The sequence below is a fragment of the Hippocampus comes genome, unplaced genomic scaffold (genome assembly GCF_001891065.2).
Source record: "Hippocampus comes isolate QL1 unplaced genomic scaffold, H_comes_QL1_v1.1 scaffold261, whole genome shotgun sequence".
In the NCBI taxonomy this organism is placed as follows: Eukaryota; Metazoa; Chordata; class Actinopteri; order Syngnathiformes; family Syngnathidae; genus Hippocampus; species Hippocampus comes.
The window spans coordinates 3497812-3510844 of NW_017805824.1; the positions used below are offsets into that span (position 1 = coordinate 3497812).

The 13033-nt window shown below is 40.9% G+C and overlaps 2 protein-coding genes across 5 annotated transcripts; both read right to left on the minus strand.

Moving 5' to 3' along the window:
• Window positions 1-198: 198 nt before the first annotated feature.
• On the minus strand, window positions 199-5143 carry cunh15orf48 (chromosome unknown C15orf48 homolog). 3 transcript variants are annotated; one of them, XM_019886742.1, is made up of 5 exons: window positions 5019-5143; window positions 3782-3841; window positions 3590-3678; window positions 3434-3494; window positions 199-1755 (listed from the first exon to the last, which is right to left on the minus strand). In XM_019886742.1, the coding sequence occupies exons 2-5, from the start codon at window positions 3818-3820 to the stop codon at window positions 1687-1689; spliced, it is 258 nt and encodes an 85-aa protein (XP_019742301.1). In that variant the 5' UTR covers window positions 3821-3841; window positions 5019-5143; the 3' UTR covers window positions 199-1686. The 3 variants fall into 3 exon arrangements, with proteins under 3 accessions (XP_019742301.1, XP_019742300.1, XP_019742302.1); XM_019886741.1 differs by lacking the exon at window positions 5019-5143 and adding an exon at window positions 4915-5012; XM_019886743.1 differs by lacking the exon at window positions 5019-5143 and adding an exon at window positions 4890-4959.
• A 120-nt stretch (window positions 5144-5263) lies between these two features.
• Window positions 5264-12249, minus strand: afg2b (AFG2 AAA ATPase homolog B). Of its 2 annotated transcripts, XM_019886737.1 has the most exons (10): window positions 11341-12249; window positions 11016-11201; window positions 10668-10952; window positions 10401-10586; window positions 9839-9997; window positions 8144-8353; window positions 7848-8075; window positions 7547-7681; window positions 5564-5689; window positions 5264-5458 (listed from the first exon to the last, which is right to left on the minus strand). In XM_019886737.1, the coding sequence occupies exons 1-10, from the start codon at window positions 11935-11937 to the stop codon at window positions 5315-5317; spliced, it is 2256 nt and encodes a 751-aa protein (XP_019742296.1). In that variant the 5' UTR covers window positions 11938-12249; the 3' UTR covers window positions 5264-5314. The 2 variants fall into 2 exon arrangements, with proteins under 2 accessions (XP_019742296.1, XP_019742295.1); XM_019886736.1 differs by having other exon boundaries at window positions 10668-11201.
• Between the last annotated feature and the right edge of the window lie 784 nt (window positions 12250-13033).

The following is a 13033-nucleotide window of genomic DNA, read 5'->3' on the forward strand; positions in this document are numbered from 1 at the left end:
ACTCATCAAATATGTACACATCCTTAGGTTTCCCTTTACAAGTGAGGCGTTAATGGGGTGTGTCCGGGTTTCCCGTGTGTGACCATAAACCGAAAGTGTTTGCACACACCCACGTGACTTAACAAAACAAACGTGACAAGTCACGTTGTGAGCATGAGATACAGTATTCGCACGCCTAAATTCAAAAGGAGCCACAGGTCCAATTCAAGTACTGTTTTATCACAGTTTACTCATGACGTATATAGGATAATACATATACAGTAAAGTCTAATTATCAAGAAAATGGTAATATAGTGGTTCACATAGCTCAATTTATATTAACTGGAAAGTGCTTGTGGAGTGGTGCATATTGATGGCTGATAGTCTATAATTCGTAGTGTAATGTTCACATAGCCAATAAAATATATACTATTAGTGTCAAGAAATTGGTAGTGTAGTGGTTGGCATTGCCTAGAAATATGTCCTATAAGAATTCACATGGCTGGTTAATAAAGTCCATGTTTATCTAGAAATTAGTAGTGCACACAGATGACTTTCTATAATGATCTAAAAAGGTAGTAATGGCTCACAAAGATGGCGGATAAAGCCTATATTATCAGGAGGATGTGACTATAGTGGTTCACATAGGTGATTCATTAAAACTATTATCTAGAAAATGTTAGTATAGTGATTCACATAGCCGATGAATACTCACTGATATCTAAATATGGGTAGTGTGGTGGTTCATATATATGAATAATAAAGTCTTATTATATAAAAATTTGTTGTATAATGGAAACTGTGTAGTGTTCCACAAAGCTGAATAATAAGGTCTAAAATTGCTAGCTCGACCTTGGTAATGTTGTTGTTCAAATAGCTGACCACTAGTCAATAACTGTCATGATCAAGCCACCTTACGTGTGACACGCTCAACAAGACCGCAAATTCCTTCCAGCACTTTACATCCTTCCTCCTCTGCTATTGTTTCCCTAAATAACATTTCAGCTGCAGCCGGTGTAGCTTGATGGATGTACCTCCGAAGTAGATGAAGAATCTTTCCAATACATTTCGGAACCTTCAGCACTTCCTCTTTTTACAACATGACGTGACACGCTCGGAGGCAGCTACTCAACGCAAGAGGGAAAATACAACGCAGAAATGAAAGTGATATCCTGAAAGCTCCGTTGTGATGCAATGAATCATTGATGAGGCAACAGTTCCGGCTTTGGCAACGTGATGATCGTCCTCCATCATTAAGCAAATAGTTTTGGGTGGAATTTGGCAGCTCACTTATCCATAAACAGGTTGAAGAGTATGTTTGGATGGTGGCAACGATGACTAACCAGCAAGATCAATACATTATTATCCAGGCATTGGTATAGTTGGCATAGCTGACCAGTAATAGTCAACAGTTCATTGAATACATAATTTATGAGCACTCAAATATCGTACAGTACATTATTCACTGCAGGTGTCCCATTTTGACTAGTTTGTACAGCCACATTTACTGTGTGAGCTACTTCTTGTCAGCATGATTTGCGGGCGATTCTTGCGGTCGACCTAGCTAACAGTCGCGCAGCTAAAGAGCAGACAGAAGCGTTTCCGCACACTATCTACAAAAATGAGTTGGTGTGCAAAGGATTCTGTTCAACTGGTGGGTGGGGGAAGGAGGGCGGCGCTCGAGGTCAGGATTGGTCAGAGTGCCTTTCACTTGCTGAGACTTTTCACCAACTCCAGCTCCTTCACTGGCTTCCACTGCTGGTTGATGGTGATGAGCTGCAAGGGGGTGAGAAAGAAAATGGATCACGATTCACGATTTGAATTTGATGGAGACTAATAGTACTTGCCGATTTTAGCAGTCATTCAAATGTGTCCAGGTTGTGTGAAACACACTTGGAAGTGTTGTGTCAAATTTACATGACATTTATTTCTACTTCATGGGACTTTTGTGAGCCATTGTAACATAAAGCAGAGATGTAATATAACACTGCGCTTAAAGAAAGGAAAGGAAACTTCACTTGAATAATGATTACATTAAAATATACCTGGGTTATAATAGTTTTGGATTTTTCATGATGATTAGTTTTTATTTAGTTTTGATAATTAGTTTTTATTTAGTTTTTTTTAAATTCAGTTGCCTTAGTTTTAATTCGATTTTAGCAAAAGTTTGTTAGTTCTTATTAGTTTTCTTTTTTTTAATGTTGCTTTTGGTTAAGTTTTTATTCGTTTTTGTATTAGATTTTTTTTGTGTGTGTGTGGGGTATTTGTCACGTGCAAGATTAAAAAAAAAAAGTCACCACGTGTGTATGAAAGTAAACTACAATTTCCAAATGACTGTTCAACCTTCCTTCTGTACGGTCAAACATCCATCCATCCATCCATTGATCAATTTTCTAATCGGCTTATCCTCACAAGAGTCGCGGGCGTCCTGGAGCCTATCCCAGCTGCCTTTGGGCAGTAGACAGGTTCTACAAGAAATAATAAATTATTTAATATCCACCTGGCACAGTAGTTTTAGGAGCTGTATTTTTTCATTTGCCAAAATTTCAGTACAGAGGTAATTTGATTTATGAGTGGCGCAAGTTTACGAATATTCAAGTAATGAGACTTGAGCAAAGATTTCAGATAAGACCACAAAACAATGGCAGCAAACTGGCAGAATGAAAAATCCGCCAAAAATCGGCTACAAGCTGTTCATTCCAATTTCCACTTGAAGTCTATTGTCGAATTAAATAAGAAATAGAACTGCAAGTTGTACCAAAACGTTGCCTTTATTGTCCACTACCTGAGCTGACACGCAATGCAAAATAAATAACGAATATCATCAGTGTCACCGCCGTATAACCATTAAGCAGCGGATATGTGAATGGTGGCTAAACATTGGACAGATACTGTAACAATACTCACAGGCATATATTCTTTGTCCTCAGTGAACAACGACAAACATTCCTGCTGCTTACTGAGGAGTTGTGACCGTCATTGTGCATATCTGTATACTGTACCTATATTATACTGTCCCCTAGTGGTCATAGCTCGCACATTAAAAGTAGCCACACAATCATAGTGAATTAATCATGATGTAAAATTTGTTTCATTATGTACATTCTATTTCATTGTGTTATAACTATGTTTTTTTGCATGAAGTACACTACTGTAGAGTGCTGAAAAAAATGTTACAAGAACAAATGAATGACATTTCTAATCCATTTCAGAGTTTGGTCATGGTTTGATAAAATGCCACAGAAGCAGAGCTGCTCATTAGCATGCAGACATAGACATTAATATCAATTTGTCTGGAAAGCAGGCTGGACTGTGTGTACTTATTCAATAACATTGCTTCCTCTATGACTCAGCAGCTTTCACTAGCACTCGGGAAACTTCTGTTCTCATCTCAGCTCAAATTCGAATGAAGTAGTGTACACCAACAAAACAAAATGGGCTGAAAGTTTTTCACCTTTTGGGGCTGGGATGGATCCACTCTCTCCCACGGTTCTGGATTGGAGGTCTTATTCAAACTGAAAACAATACAGATGCAACAACACAATCAAACCTCTGATGTGAAAGCACAAAAACAAAACAGTTCGACAACAACAACTCTCGTGCCACTCACATGACATCAGATTTGGTGAAAAGAAAGTAGATAGATGCCGTGGTGGCTCCCGTCGCGGCGAAAGCCATGAACCCAATCAGCGGGATCAGCTGCATGCAATCGGAATTGGAAATTAAATATTTCAAAAAACTGAATAAATGAAACCAAACTCAGCTTTGATCACTCACAAAACATCATCCAATTCAGACTAACCTCTTTTTTCTTCTTCAACATTTGGAAAAATCCCCTCATTTTGCACAAGTCCTTTGATACCTGATGAGAAACAGGCCATAGCTGTACATTAGCCCCGTCAAAGATTTCCAAAAAGTTTCCTTTAACTTTTCATTGGAAGCTAAAATGGATATTTTTGAAAATTCAGTCATGCCTTGAGATACATTTTTTTTCCATGACCATGTTTGTGACTCGCATCACGTTTCTTCTATGAAAGATGGAAATTAAATGAACGGTAAAAATATACAGTTTACCTGTAAGTATTGTCATCTGTCAACATGTGTTGCTCCACCATTTGTGTTCAAATATCTCTTGCTTAAAGGGTTATAATACCATGACAAGGATGCTACTTCTTAGCCTGTCGACAGTGTTTTGCATTGTTTTTAGCATTGAGCTAGCATACTGTAAGGCAAAGTTCTGGTTGTACACAACATGTAATTTTCCTTCATTAACTTCACAGTAACCTTCAAATGAGAGTGTAAAAAAACAAAACAAAAGAAAGGCTCTTTTTGAAGGATTGTTCAAAATTGCCAAACTGCTGTGAAGTGAGTTCACTGTTGAAATTTTTGCTCACAAGTCAAATGAATAAATAAGCTTTTAAATCTAAAAAATATATACAAATCTGGTGCCTCATATCGCAAGGCAGTACTTTCCAGATTGGGATCTTTCCATGGGATTTATCTATGGGAATGAATGTACCGTAATGGAAACTATTATATTCAAACATAAATACAAATATTTTCTTTTGTCAGGCATCCATGCAAAATAAAGCGATTTAAAAACCTGGCATTTCAACTACTTTATTTGTAAGAACAATATCAAGTTTTAAACATTTGATCAAAAAAGCCATTTGACCGAAAAACACGAATGCTGGGTGAAATATGAAGCAGCTCCCTATCCTCAACCTTTTCAAAAATTATCACTGAATAACAACGAAGTCCCATTCACAATGCAAATTTATCTCCGCTTCTCAAGCTACTGCATTTTTATTGAACCCTTTCGAGCAATGAGCTCTTCATCAGAGTCAACTGTATTTGCGTGAAATATGCTTCAGTCAGAATATAATTCCATCCAAAATTATTTCACCCATCTATATTTTAAGAACCAATTTTCTCTTTGGTAATTTCCTGGGTTATTCCCGTGAATATCCACAACTTGGCACCATAGTGGCTGTTTCTAAAAGTGTCGAAAAGTGTCATCTGCATGGAGCAGCTCTCACCTTTAGTCGTCAAGTAGCTCTCGGCGTGAGAGTCAGTGAAGCATCGCTTCCGCCTACTCCCGGCTGAGATAGGCGGTGAGGACGAGGTGACTGGCACGTAGACACACACAGCTTCCTGCTCTGCTATTCACCAGGGGAGAATTGGCCAACCATTAAAGTAGCGGATCAATACATTCAATAGCGCACAGCGCCCCCTTGCATCCTGACGGGAGAATGCACTTTGAGAGGAGGCAATAACAAGACACTAAAGATCATTTTTTGGGGTTGTTTTATTAAAAAGAATTGTTGGTGGAACTTTACATCTTCTTACAAGATGCTATTTGGTATGTTTGGATTTGCTGGACTGTGAGGGACGGCTTGGTTTTCTTGAGAGACTGCAGGAAGTGCACATGTTTGATGCTCGACGCCTCCATGTTTTCTTCTAACGCCAGCAGAGCAGCCTGCAATACAAAAACACACATTTTCATATACCTGCCGCTTCTGAGAAAAAGAGAAATTCTGACATTTCTATCCTGATCTGAGACTTAAGAAATGCTCTTCATTACCTCTTTACAAAGGTTTTCCAGGTCAGCCCCAGAGTAAAGATCGGTCCCAGCAACCAACTCCTCCAAACACACATCAGGAGCCACAGGCATGGACTTTGTACACACCTTCAGGATGGCGAGACGAGCCTAAACACAAGACAAGTCACATTTATCAACCCACAACTTTGAAAATCTGCAAAGAAAGCCAAAATGGCCCCCGCCCTCCATAAAAAAAGAGTTCAGGATGATTTCGGGTCGGGTCTAAAAATGTCAATCATTGTTCGGTTCGGGTCGGGCTTTTCTCCCGCTGACTTTTTTCTTTTTCGAGTCCGTTAATTGTTTTGGCCACGAGAGACCGTGGTTCGCAAAAAAACTCAAGTGGCGTCATCACAACACGTACTGTACTAAACTCTCGCAATGACAATTCAAAGAACTCCTTCATATCTTTATGATCCAGCCGTCATTGTTCTTTTTTGTCTCGCTGCTTCTCTCTCTTCAAGTGCCGCGCTCGATTCTTAAGGACATATTGCTGCTGTGGTGTGAATGGCCCCATTTTCAACCCGTCAAAATGACGGACGGCCTTAAATTTTCCCCGTCCACTCTTAAAAAAAATCCATCAATGATGGAAAATTGTCCGTTAATGTAACCTCTTCAGAAACAGAAATATAATAGATGTAAATGTTTATCCAGTCTTGTTTAACTTAGATTTCATTCCAAAAGACAGGCTTTGTTATCAGCAATCACCCCTCCTCCTCCCGAGTCCTCCCAAATAAAATATGAAATCACGGTTTGCTTCGGGCTCGGGCCTGCAAATCAAGTTAAGTGATCGGGCTCATGCACCCTTTGTGGCTCCCGTTCTCACCGAAATTTCGAAATCTCAGATATATCTTATCTTATCTTATATGGCGAGGCCATGAGAATGCAAGACGAGGATATTATTACTGTTGTAGCGACGCCACTCTAGCTTGTTCGCTGCTCTCTGCTGTGCGTGCGTCAGCGCGAACATTTACGCAAGCGCGTCTTTTGATTTCAACCAATCAGCGCTGACGTAACAACGTCACACACCCGACATCACACACGACAACAGCTAAACGAGGCTTGCCGAGACGACACTCGAAGTCGGACGGACACGTTTTTCTGCCAATCTGTGTGTTTCCCTTTTTGTCCAAATATATTTTTTACGACAACTGTCTTGTCCACGGTGTCTTTTGTTCGTTCCACTGGGGTTTAGCAAGTGTGTTTATAAAGAGACGAAAATCTCTTTACAGTTACTCGTGTTAGTGTTTCAACACGGCTACGCTCATGAAAGCAAAACAACAAACTCAAACGCGTCTTCGTTCAATGTTGTCAACTAATATCCGGATTAATTTTCAGCAAATTTTCCTCAATTCTCCGGACAGAATTTCATAAAAATAATGAAAAACCCGGAATTCCGGGAAAATCCAGAGGACTTTCATCTCTGAATTATAAATGTTCCTTATTTTATTTTGAATCCTCCCTCAAAATGTTTGGGGGAAAAAAATGAAATTTATTCTGAATAACTCGAAAAACGCTTTTGATTGAAGGTTTACAATTACTGTAACTAACATCTATGTCAATTTCCGTTAGCCTGTCTATGGCGTTTTGCATTGTACATTAACATTAAACTAGGAAACTTTGGCTTGGCACTGTGTGAACAAGTGGTGTCTTATTTTTACTTCCTCAAAGTGACAATAGTGATCCCATTTCTTGACAGTGAAAGAGTAAAAAAAAAAGGGTCTCAAGAATACTTTATGTGTTACGGTTTTTTTGTGTGAGGGCGGGTAAAACCATTTTAAAAAATTTATTTGGTATAGTATCTCTAAGTAGCGGATTTTCAATTGTCGTAGGTGGCTTTGGATAATCAGAAAGATAACAATGAATTTGATGAGAGCCCAGACACAGGCATTCTGACTTTTTCTCCCTGAAATTGTTGATTTCATTGAGGTAGTTTATATAACATGTTTTTACTGACAACTAACTAACCTGCTGATCCGGTGGTGGCACGTAAAGAATGTGGTCCAGTCTGCCAGGCCTCAGAAGGGCACTGTCCAGACAGTCGGGTCGGTTTGTGGCTGCTACAACCATCACGTCTTTGTTGCACACTTCCTGGCTGCTCATCTGTCAAAGAGCACAAATTTATACTAGCAACAATTTGTTACTGTACACTAATGAAAGAAGAAAACGCTGAATAAACTGTTTTGGGGAAACAGGAACAGATTGGATGACATTACTGTGAATGGGTGCCTTTAAGAGGCGTGGCCTCATGTTTGACATGTGGTCTAACCTGTTCTGCAGTCTGATTTTCCTCTGCTCCCTCGACCTGAAGGATCTTCTGCGTCCCCCTCCTTTCCAGCGTCTTCAGGCCGACGCCATCCATCTCATTGAGAAGCACGGACAAGAGTCGAGTCTGAACGCTGCTAGGCGCCTGACCGTTGCAACGCGAGCCGATCACAGAGTCGATCTCATCCAGGAAAAGGACGCATGGAGCGCAGGCCCGCGCTTGACGAAACAGCTGGGCAACAGAGGGGAGTTTGCAGATGAAACCCAAAAAAGAGGACACGAATAGATGAGACAAAGCACCTGTGACAAAGCCTTCTCCGAGTCTCCCACGTAGGGCGAATAGAGGTCAGCGCCACTGACAGAGAGGAAGGTACAATTTGAGGCCGAGGCTGCCGCTCGGACCAGTGTCGTCTTGGCACAACCTGGGGGCCCGTAGAGAAGGACGCCACGGGGGCGACACAGACCCAGGCGGGAGAAGGCTTCAGGGTACATCAGTGGCCACTCGATACTCTTCAAACATAAATACACAGGCATGCACAAACACACACAGAGGAACACAATGAATGGAAAGAAATAAACACTAAAGGAGCTAATACAGTGAACCCCTGTCCTTCATGATTAACATTTCATTTTTGTGCTCAGGCCAAAGCAATAAGCAGATCTTCTGGCATCTTGGTGCCAAGGAACTACGTTGAAGTGAGTGGAGGAGCTTCATTTAGACAGAAGTAGTGGTTTGCCAGCATTCTGTAGCACGTAGATAGAGCAGGGGTCACTGTATTGCTCAATTTAGAATCTGATGGCCTCAAGTAGTAACTTTTCCCCATGATACTCCAAATTTTTAAGACAATTTGTTGACAACTGTGATGCTCCTGGATTTCCTCACCAATTCCAATGCAAATTTGGATCAACGTAAAAATAGAGTGACATTGTTCTCTCTTATGGAAACATTTCAGCACAAAATGTGTCAAAATACCCAATTGATGTCAAGTATAAGAACACAAACGATCCATCCGTCCCATTTTCTAGACCACTTGTCCTCTTTGGGGTGGCAAGGATGGCTTGGGGTGGAAGGAAGAGCAGTTTCTGAAATGTTGCTGACCTTATTTAGCTGAGTGAGAGGATTAAACTAAAGTGGAACAGTGACATGGTACAATTTAACTTTGAAGTACTAAACTGGTATTGCTCATCTAGTCCTTAGTTAATACTGAATTGCCATAAATCAATTTCATTTACTTTATCCCACACACAGCTAAACTAAGGCAACCCACATATTACTTTGTAGAAAGTGCTCAGAGAAGGCGGGAGTGAATGATCCTCCAGTTGCCTCGAAATTTTCCCGGGACATGCTAAGCCTGGGGCAACCTAAACATCTCTTAAACTCTAAAAACATAATTTATACTTTAAAGTAAAACTTAATTAAAACTTAATTTACTTCATCCACACACATCAACACGTCAAAATACTTCCTGCATCATAATTGTTTTGAGCACTTCTGTTCCCCTCTCACGCAATGGGCTTGTCCATCTTCTTAACTGTGCATTGCAGACTAGATTCTGAATCTGTTTTTGATCAAAACTAAGACAGGTTTCAACCTTTCTGAGGGTGACACTGATTATGTGTAACCAACAAGCACGAGAGGGGGACACTCTTCCGGGTTGTTGCAGCACAGCTGTCGGTGTCAGCCAAGGCAGAAGCAGTAGAGATGAAGTGAAGAGTGACACGAGTGACACTTTTCATCATCAAAATCAGAGTACTGATCAAAATGGTCAACTACATTAACTGTGGATTAATTCTATTACCAATTACACTGAAAGAGTTGAGATTCTTTACGTGTTACATAATAATCCTCAAGAAAGATTTTAAGAGCTATTATGTGCCATATATTTAAAGGTAAACTTTTCAATGCGGCTCCTGTATTGAAAAGTGCCTGGCGAGTGTGTAAACAACTGCATAGTCTAATATCAGTATCACCATTATGACAGGTTATTATTTCACCTGTCTCAGTTTCAGTTTGATGTCATCTAGACCTCCGATCTGCTCCCAAGCTACGGGAGCAAGGTCCGTCCGGCCCAGGCTGCTTCGTAGGCAGGACGGCCGCACCAACTTGAGAGCCACAAGGAAATGTTTCAGTGCCACCGTCTGCTCCCCTGAACCCTGCGTGAAAAGATGACAAGGCAGCTCAACATTTAACTTCACTTTGCTAACATTAAGAAGCTTTAGGTAATGAGCGAACAATTAACTTTTTTTTTTTTTGGTCATGATAAAACTACTTTACAAATATCCATGGAAAGGCAAATAGAAGATAGGGGTGGATCAAAAATATTTGCATAATGGCACAAGGACTGAGCCTTGCCAAAATAGGGAAAATCAAAAATTAATGAACACCCCCCTTCAAAGGAGTTTGTAATTGTGTACGGATGCCAACAGATAGCAATAAACCACTGAAATGGAGAGGACCAAAAACTATCAACGGCATACATCGAGCATGAACACAATAATGAAGCCAGGTGACATAAACAACTATAATCCGTTTTGTATGACGCATTGCTGGATTCACCTTTGCGTTTTCCCGCATAGCGTGCATGGCGGCCTCCCTACAGAGTGCGCTGAGGTCTGACCCGACATAACCTGTGGTTCTCTGTGCCAGCTCCGTCAAATCCACACTGGAGCACACCGGCATCTTTTCACATAGAACAGACAAGATAGCTGCTCTCTGGCGCAAGGTAGGAGGCCCAATGATAACCTGAAGATAGCAAATATTTTTTTGACATTTGTGACAATGACCACATTAATTCAAGTGTTAATTTTATTTTATTTTTTTTACTTCTCTGTCAAATCTTCCAGGCCTGCGCAGGGCGGGGTCTAAGCTGTCCGGCCGGTTGGTAGCACCGATGACGAGGAAGCGATCTGATCGGTCCACTCCGTCCATCAGCGTGAGGAGCTGAGCCACCAGGCGGTTCTCAGGTGCGGATGAGCCACTTCTTCTTGGGAAAAGAGAGTCCAACTCGTCCAAAAAGAGTACGCATGGACCCTCCTCTGCTACGGCGCAAGCCTGCGTGAACACACCTCGCAACATCTCCTCACTCTCCCCTGGGCGGGAACGCACAACCTGGAACATCCAAATCCATAGGTAGATAGGAGATACCGTAGATAGAGTTTGAAAGCAGTTTACCTCAGGTCCTCTGACCACAACAAGGCTGGCTCCCACTTCTCCAACCACCTTGCGAACCAGCTGTGTCTTTCCGACACCTGGAGGGCCCACTAGCAGCACACCTTTGGGACATGACACCCCAAGAGAACCCAGGGTGCCTGGATAGAGAAGCGGCAGCTGCAGCATCTCTCTTAGCGATGCGCACACCTGGGGTGCATTGCAGAAGAAAAGAGATTTTAGTTTGTGTTTAAATGAATTGCACACTTTTGTTTTGACTTTAGATGCTTTGAAATAATTTGTCTTGGCTGTGAAGAAACATCGATCATTCAAATACATGCATGCTGACCTCCTCCAGACCCCCTAGAGGCACAGTGACTTGCCCCTGCAGATGGCTCTTGAAGTGCCTGACAGTTTGGATATCAGCAATCTCCACATTCGTTTTGGAAGTGACAAGTCCAGCTGTGTTAGAATCTGGATAGATGTTTTTAATGACAACATATCGAATGTCCATATCAAAGTCCTCCATGTTTATGACATGCTCCTTATGCACTAAGGCACCTTTCAGCATGTCTTTCACAAGCTCATGAACAAAACGAGGTGAATTGTTTCTCTTGAATTCAACACTTTGGACAACCACGCTTATCTTCATTCCTTTCAGTTTGGGACACGGGACGAGTGTGACTTGCTCAGGATCCAAGGTGAGGCGTGAAGGGGGATGCCTGAGGAAATATGGGGAGCAGCACTTCATGTCCACCTGCAGGAAGCCTTCAGCCAGGTCAGGCCTTGGCCAAGCGATGCACAGGCAGCTACCCCGAGGAAGGGACACCAGCACCGGGGAGCCCACACTCAAGCCCAGCGCTGTCATCAAACCTGGACCCAGCCTGCATCTTTGCGAGCCTCGATCTGATGAGTCAACTGACAAAAGCTTCAGAGACGTCATCATCAAGTTGATATTACTTTTCGTCCTGTTTTACGGTCCATTGATAAAGTCCATGACGCTCGTACTTAAGGAACTCCGGTGTTTGCTATGCTATTAGCTAGCAGCTACGAATTAAAAGTCACCAGCGACCAATTGAATTAAAAGCAACTACTCCGATTCATGAAAAAAAACACACATACACGTTTCCGTATCGTATTTCTGACCAAGGTACACGCGGCGAGCAGGTGAATCAGTAATGTTTACAATATCCATGTGGCGTGAAAATGAGTTGGTCAAGCAAGACATTTTCCTCTCATTGACTTCCGTTTGTGACCATGAGAATAAAATCGTATAGGCGCCGGAAACACGAAATTGTTGGGAATACAGTACGATTAGTATCCACATTGAGAATGCATCCATTGCTACTTTTATATTCATGCATAGCTTTAAAATTAATTCAATAATCATGAAAACTAATTAAATAATAATAGTCACCACCATTACAATAATATTTGTCAACAGCAAAGTGTAATCCAAAATGGTTTTATGTGTATCTAACGGATTGTTTCGGCTGATTCTTAAAATAAATAAATAAATAAATAAATAAATAAATAAATAAATAAAAGCTTCAAATTATATTAAAGCCTTTTGATCTCAAAGTACAGTATGTGGTATATTTACGGTATTAAAATAAGCAAATAAAATATATTTAGTGGAGGCTATTTCCAGAATACTGTATTACTGCATAGTACAGAATACAGTAGTATTTTTTGGGCCACTTTCGTAATGTTTAATAATATCTATCTATCTATCTATCTATCTATCTATCTATCTATCTATCTATCTATCTATCTATCTATCTATCTATCTATCCACAGTATCTTCCAATAATTTTTCATGTTGAAAGAAACCCATGACGTACTTATCGTTGTCCAACATTGTTGCCACGTAACTGTCACTTCGGCGCTTCCACGTGTGATGAAAAGGAAATGCATGAATGAAGTCTGCAAAAAATGACAACACAGCAGCATGCACTTTATAAAAATCTGCAGAAATATTTGCTTACATTTAACAGGTGTGTGTGTCATTAAAAATGATCGTTTTCTCTGGTCTTTGTCTG